Here is a 7,644-nt window from a genome sequence, read left to right as displayed (position 1 = left end):
ATCTGTCGATCGATCGGTCGATGATCGGTTTCTGCAACAGTTCGCTGTAACAGTTTTTCATACGACAAATTAATTTGAGCGAAGAGGGCGTAAACAAAAATCAAGGCGACGTTGGCTCGAAAGCGGTTGTCGAAAAATCGTTGAGAGGAAAAATTGGACGAAGAGGGGGCGGGAGGAAGGAGAAAAAAGGTGGCAAAGCTAAAGAAGAGCGAGGAAGAGCGATGAAGAGCAACAGTGGAGAATTGGCGACTCGCAAGATGCTTTGAGATCCGCGTTCGAATTAATCTTTCGCGGACATAAGACATAATGGCACCGAGCAGCTCAATTACGCTCGGATTAGCAGTACACGAGGGGTTCCCCTTCTCCCCAAACCACTTCTCTCCTCGAGAATCTGTACTCTCAGTGTCCCTTGCACGCTCTCCACCTCGTGCACAATCTACCAGGGCCTTTGAAACGCTATATAAAGTGACAAACTTCCTCAGTGCCGCTGTATTGGCGTTAATACGGCATCACGTTCCGGTCAGGTAATAACCGCCGGATAAAATCTACCGAACGACGATACAGTTCTTAATTCGCATCATCGATATCGCGCCGTTACTCTTCTATCGATTGTTACCGTTGCTGTTGCTACTATCGCTGACTGCTGCTCTCGTCGCTGTCTCTTTGTGTTTGTAAAAATTCGGGACATCGCCACCGAACAGGATCAACCGATTTCGATCGAATCGGACAAATCCATTCGCCTTCTCACTGCTAACTCACGTTCGTCCACGGTGATCCTTTTCGTCAACCGTTGAAGGATGATCCCACTCGAAACACGTGCCTGCTAACGACAGTAAACGCCGTGAGATCTACAACTAGAACCTATTCTATAACGTACCACACGGGCGGAAGAAGACGTTTGTCACGTAGCATGATCCATTTACGGATCGAGTTATTTGGGTAGGTAATTTTCACGAGTATCGTTCCCCTTTATTGCGCCAGCAAAATACCGCCAAACCGCTTCAAAGCGCTGAACCGTCAAGCACGACAACGATTTTACGATCGAGTACGACTATTCGAACGACTTTCGACTATCGACTTTCGATTCTCGACTCTCGGTCGGTATGCACAGTGACCGTGTATCGCAGCTATATAGGTTAAAGACAATAGTCATTCGCTGTTCGCGACTCGTCTTCCTATCTTTGCTATCTTTTCGCGCGCTACCTATACAGTAGCCTTGTTACAAACGTCAGGATGTGTATCGGCACGTTTTCGCTACTCCGCTGACTGACCCGAATACCAGCTCCCCTTTTCATTGCCTGTTACTCGTTCACCTCATATCCCTCTCCCTTTTTATCAACCTGTCCGATACGCGCAAACACCAAACCAATTGTTCTCGCCTCATCGAGAAAAAACGCTTCCTATCTTTCTTTCGCTACCTATTATTCAATCGGCCAATGCACGAATCAAAGAAACCTTAAATTATAACTAATGAACCAACAGCCACGATTAACTTACAATAGCCGACTACTGTTACATATATGTGTATATATATATATATAAATATATATATGTTTACCTAGAAGAACGGCCAGTCATTGACCACAAAATCCATCATGCTGTAGTTGTAAATACCACCTCTGGTTTCTATATCTCTTTCTTTCTCTGCCTCTGTCGCGTATTATTGGATCTTTGTTCTATTTATTTAACGAACAAGTGATAAAAGTTCTTTTGTTTCCATTCTTTCGTAATTGTTGAAACAATTGCATTACCACATATCGACCACCGATATGGAAGTAGCATATACGAAAATAACTTAAATTCTTTAAGTGATCGTTTCGCGACAAGTCGCGTTACCGAAGAACCAACGATACGATATACGATTCAACATGGTATAAAATCTGTTACAGATTTACAAATTCCACAAAGATGAGGTGTCTGGCCGTATTAGCGTGTTCTCTGTTGGGATTTCTCGAGCTCGCAAATTCTCTACCTCGAAATGCTACCCATTACGAAGGTTTGTTGATATTTCCAAATTATTTGACCCACTTCGGCTTTTATCAAAAAGCAAATTTTGAATATTAGATAAAATAGTACTTGTCGCTCTTTGCGACAAACACGTCCTGGCATGTTGATAAGAATCGATTATCTTTATAATTATTCGAATTGACAATTACGTGGCATCCAAGACTCACGAACTCGTGAACTGACATTACCAAGGTCGCCACTTTCCACGCTTTTAAATCGCTTATTAAACACCGTTCACGTTTCTACTACATGTGCATGCTCTTCGAGCTTCATCCAGATCGGTCGTGTTTCCTGAATTCCAGCAATTTAAATTCGAGCAACTCGAAACGAAATGGTTCGTTTTCGTTCAAATTCGATAAAAATTGACGATGATCGAAAGCAGGCAGAAAAATAATTTTTCGTTATCGGCGATGGTTACAGGTACCTACTAAAAGGATAGTTCTCCTATCGATAATAGTTATCGATAACCAATAAAAACGTGTATCGTCCATAATATTTATCGATAATGACGACTAACAAAATTTTAGTCGTGTTTAATGGTTAATCCTAGCCAAAATCGTTCCAAGTAAAATATGAATTTGTATTCTGTAGCTTTCTTAAATTTGGGTCATAACGGTTACGGTCCCTGATAAAAATACAAATTTACGTAAACATCGGTAATCTCGTAGTTATTCGCTATGATATTACAAACGAGCGTGTTTCTTTACTCTTTACAGATATGTCCTTTTGGCTAAAATCCGGCCAAGAGAATCTTCAAAGAATTCTGGCTTATCGAAACAATGAAAATCGCGCGAAGAATGTAATTATCTTTATCGGTGATGGCATGGGAGTATCTACGATCACAGCTGGTCGAATATACAAAGGCCAAATCAAGGGTAACACCGGCGAGGAATACAAATTGGCTTTCGAAAATTTTCCTAACACTGGATTCGCCAAGGTACTTATACGCGTATACGCGTACAGCGGTTTGCAAAAGTTTCGTAGCCGGACAAATTTCTATTCGAGCTGTTCTTTATAGACGTACAACACCGACAAACAAGTACCCGATTCAGCTGGGACAGCTACCGCGATATTTTCCGGTGTTAAATGCCGATACAAGGTTATTGGATTAGATACGAAAGCTTCGTTTAACCGGTGTAATAACAAAACCGACAAGGAGAGCAAAGTTACGACTGTCGCAGATTGGGCGCAAGAAAGTGGCATGGATACCGGTAAGCCGCCTTGTATCCTTGCGAAAAGAAGGAAATGATAGGGCAAAGGGTTGAACTGATAACCCCTTGCAAATATGTAAATAGACAGATGAAAATAGATTTCGCCAGAAATTTAGAGTGTATGTGTGGTGTGTATATATATATATATATATATATATATATGGTATATATATAAATATATATAAATATATATATATGGTATATATATATAAATATATATATATGGTATATATATATAAATATATATATATATATAAATATATATATATGTATATATATGGTATATACACCACACATACACTCTAAATACATATATATATATATATATGTCATGTGTGTATATATATATATATATATATATATATATATATATATATATATATATATATATGCCTATATATATACCTATATATATATACCTTATATATATATACCTTATATATATACCATATAATATATATACCATATATATGTATATATGTATATACTGTATATATATATACCATATATATATATATATGGTACATCTATATATATAGGTACATGTAGATGCACGTATCAAGCGTAACTATACATACGTATAATTGACCGAATGGAATGGTCGATACGCATAGATAGAACCGGGACTGACGTGAACGTGACTCGTTAGCAACGACGACCTACTCACGGCCAGCTACCGGTGTTAAACATTAAACATCAGTATCGAATAGACCTTGCCGGGACGAGCTCGAAAACGACACGGCAGAGAGAAGGTCGCGAGCCAACTTTCCGCTTTATCTAGGGCATAACGCTCGTAACTCTCGCTTTTTCGCCATTACTTTCCAATATGTCGGTGAATGAAGGAAACGCGAGAACAAACATCTTTTTCCTAGTATAAACTCGCATCAAATATGAAACGAAAGAGACGCGTTAATACAAGATAAAGCGACTCGGTCGTTGACAAATTTTGGATGATTTTCTCATTTCCTTTTTTGCTGGATCGTTCGGCGAAATACAGGGTTTGTCACGACAACTCGGATCACGCATGCTACTCCGGGTGGATTATACGCTCATACTAATAATCGCGACTGGGAATGCGATACGTCGATACCGGCGCAATATAAAGGTTGCGTAAAGGATATCGCGAGACAACTAATCGAAGACGAACCAGGAAACAAGTTCAAGGTAAGGGAATGCATTTGTCCTTTCCCTTGATTTCGCGTACCCTGTTCGCCATAAGTATTAGGACACGTAATTTACTATTCGTATTTACGTTAAGCGTACGTGTTTGCAATAACGATTTCGTAAATTTTTATCGTACAATGCACATTTTCGATATATATGTTTCAAATTCTGTACTGTTATAATCGTGATGATCGTTCCTCGTCTTCAAAATGCTTTATATAGCGTGCGTGATAATATGTTCACAAAGATATTCCACGATCAGTTGTCCGGATACTTTGGCGAGCCACTACATTTCCATACGTATTCGTTGCCGCTTCGAACGTTCGTCTAACGATCGTTTAATTAACGTTAGGTGATTATGGGCGGTGGAGCGCAACATATGGGCTTACCAATGGAGCCGATAGATCCCGATACGTGTGTCAGAGGAGATGGACAAAATTTGGCGGATGTATGGGCTGAGAATAATCCCGACGGGAAAGTGGTGACCAATCTCGAACAGCTTCTCTCCGTCGATATCGCTAATACGTCGAAAATTCTCGGAATTTTTGCTCCTAGTCATCTCCCTTACCATGCTGTGAAGACGGAGCAAACACCGAGCTTAGCTGAGATGACTCAGCAGGCTGTTCGGTTGCTTAAGAAAAATGACAAAGGTTTTCTTTTAATGGTGAGTGAATGATTAAACAGATCCAACTTTATGCCAGAACTTTATCAAAATCTTTTGTTCGTGTAAAGAGAAGCAATGTCATGGCAAAGCGGTTAAAAATATTCGTTGCGGACATAGGTGGAGAGTGGAAGAATAGACATGGCGCATCACCATAACTGGGCGAAGCTAGCGTTGAGGGAATTATCGGAACTCGAAGAGGCGATATCGGTCGCTCTGCAGGAAGTTAAACTGGAAGAAACGTTGGTGATCGTAACTGCGGACCACTCGCACGCGTTCACCATGAATGGTTATCCGAAACGTGGAAACGATATCCTTGGTTTCGCCAACGATCCAAACAACCCAAAAATACAGTCCTACGAAACGCTCAGCTACATCAATGGTCCGGGATTCTATCATCATAGGCGAAACGATAGTAACAACGTTAACGAAACATGGAGACCTGTCGATCAAGACAAGGAACGCGATGAACCATATTACCCCCATATGGCTGGCATATACTTGGAAGATGAAACTCACGGGGGCGAAGACGTTGGAGTCTACGCCATAGGTAAAATATATTACCTTTGCTTGCTTTCGTCTACCGACGTTATCGAGATATGGAAATTAACGACAAACTAGCGATCGAAAGTAATACTATGCTTTCATGAAATCAACGGACACTATGTCGTATGAAATTTAAATCGTTAGTTCAAAATCTTATCGATTGGATATTAATGATGAAGTGGGAGCTAGCCTGCTGTAAATAATACCGCTAAAATTAATTAAGATAGCGCATGAAATTGGAAAAAGCGTCTCTATCTTATCTATATAACTCGACAATCAACGTTGCATAATGCACTGTTCAACTGACGAAATTGCTGTATGTTTGACATTGACAGATACCATTCTATTTATTGCAGATTAACTTCCAGAAGGTAGCTTTATTGTGTCATAATATTTTACGATAATTCTAAAACATAAAACAAAATACAATTTTGTGTTATCAATTTCTACGACATCTATCAAACTTATTATATTCTTATTATTCTTCTTATTATATTCTTACTTATTCTAACTTATTATATTCTTCAATTTCTGACTCTATATTCTACTTGAAGAAATATAATTAATTCTTAAATATTTTTCAGGTCCGTACTCCCACTTGATTCGTGGCACTTTCGAGCAAAATTACATCGCTCACGTGGTAGCGTATGCGGCGTGCCTCAAAAACTGGCCTTCCCACTGTGATAACTCTCACAACTCGGTAACTCAACCTACTAGTTCCCCTATTGTGTTTCTCTTGACGTCCGTGCTGCTTTTAATCGTCACCGGGTTCGATTAATCGTATGTATTAACCATAAGTACGAACAACGCACGTGACGAGTATGCTTCTTCTTGCTGATCGTACTTTCGCGTTTTCTTCGCTATTCTTTCTCGCTTAAATATCCTTTGCCTGGGTCTCGTCTGTCCCTTTTTTCTCTCCAATCGTTGAATTCTTCCATAGCCAATTATAATTTACGCGTCAAATATATTTGATACCTTTCCTACTCTTTGTTACTTCTCCTCTGTATTCCTCTTTTTCTTTTCTATCACTTTCTTTGATTTTGAAAGCAGTACAAAAGACACACGTGTATACCGCTCGAAAGTATTCGAACTTCTTTTTCTTATTTTTGCCACAGGATGTAATTTAATTACTGGATCACGAGCCAAAGTTACGTGTTAACAAATAACGGCTACATTCTGTATTATTGTTATTTTATCTTTATAACACGATAAAATTGGTTTTACCGTCTCTGAAACATAGATGAGATAAGAAGGATTTTTATAAACTGTAAATCAACTAAAGCGTTGTTTCGAACGCTTATGAGCGGTAATGTACACATAGGCATAAGCGACAAATATATTCGCAAATAACTATTGGTACGTTTGATCTAGAATACAGTGATCAACAATACGAATTGTCCTTTGTATATAATTTTCACGATTCATATTGTATTTCAATGTCTGGCTCAACTTACTATAGTATATTTATATACTTGCGTACATGTATGCGTGCGTAATGTAAAGGCTCGTTCAGACGCGACTAATAATTTAGTCGAGTAGTTTAGTAAGACGTTTCAATGGTTTAGTCGAGTGGCGAGTAATTTTAGTAACTTACCGTGTGTGGACGAAAGTGTAGTCGAGTAATTTAGTGAAACGATTTGGTCGATCTTCTAATGGATGTAGAAAGATCCGTTTCGAACGTACGTGTATTTCAAACGTATCCATAGTATTATGGCAATAAAATCTAATAAAACGGATCTTCTCGACAAAATCGTTCTACCAAACTAACGAACGCGTCTGAAACGGGCCTTAACGCCCTTGTAAGCGCGTGTCAGAGAACATAAGTTATTTAATTAATGCAGTTTCATCTGTGATATATACGCAAATTAGCTGATAATCGTAACCATAACTATAATTGTACTCGTTTTTGAAAAATATGCGGTTCACTTACAGTTGACCAAACGAAAAAAAATCGAACGGAAAACCGTTTCCGATGTACGACGATACGAAACATTGAGAGCAGAAGCGAATAAAACAACGTTGTAAACTCGCATTTAGAGAAGAAGTAGCTTAGCT

The 7,644-nt window shown here is 39.0% G+C and overlaps 1 protein-coding gene across 1 annotated transcript; it reads left to right on the top strand.

Moving 5' to 3' along the window:
• Positions 1–332: 332 nt before the first annotated feature.
• LOC117237764 (alkaline phosphatase 4-like) lies at positions 333–6,432 on the top strand. The gene is made up of 8 exons (XM_033502082.1): positions 333–939; positions 1,890–1,996; positions 2,724–2,944; positions 3,026–3,218; positions 4,216–4,382; positions 4,735–5,046; positions 5,164–5,593; positions 6,174–6,432. The coding sequence occupies exons 1-8, from the start codon at positions 911–913 to the stop codon at positions 6,365–6,367; spliced, it is 1,653 nt and encodes a 550-aa protein (XP_033357973.1). The 5' UTR covers positions 333–910; the 3' UTR covers positions 6,368–6,432.
• Positions 6,433–7,644: the final 1,212 nt, after the last annotated feature.

Source organism: Bombus vosnesenskii, unplaced genomic scaffold, assembly GCF_011952255.1.
Source record: "Bombus vosnesenskii isolate JDL3184/JDL3185 unplaced genomic scaffold, Bvos_JDL3184-5_v1.1 scf7180000013398, whole genome shotgun sequence".
Classification (NCBI taxonomy): Eukaryota; Metazoa; Arthropoda; class Insecta; order Hymenoptera; family Apidae; genus Bombus; species Bombus vosnesenskii.
Note: the sequence above shows the minus strand (reverse complement) of the source record. Positions and strands in the feature narration are given on the sequence as shown.

Excerpts from the sequence above, each read along its gene's own strand:
- LOC117237764 (XM_033502082.1), top strand. The coding sequence starts at position 911 with ATGATCCATTTACGGATCGAGTTATTTGG. Across the intron at positions 940-1,889 it reads TTACGGATCGAGTTATTTGG|ATTTACAAATTCCACAAAGA; the intron begins GTAGGTAATTTT and ends AATCTGTTACAG. Across the intron at positions 4,383-4,734 it reads AACCAGGAAACAAGTTCAAG|GTGATTATGGGCGGTGGAGC; the intron begins GTAAGGGAATGC and ends AATTAACGTTAG.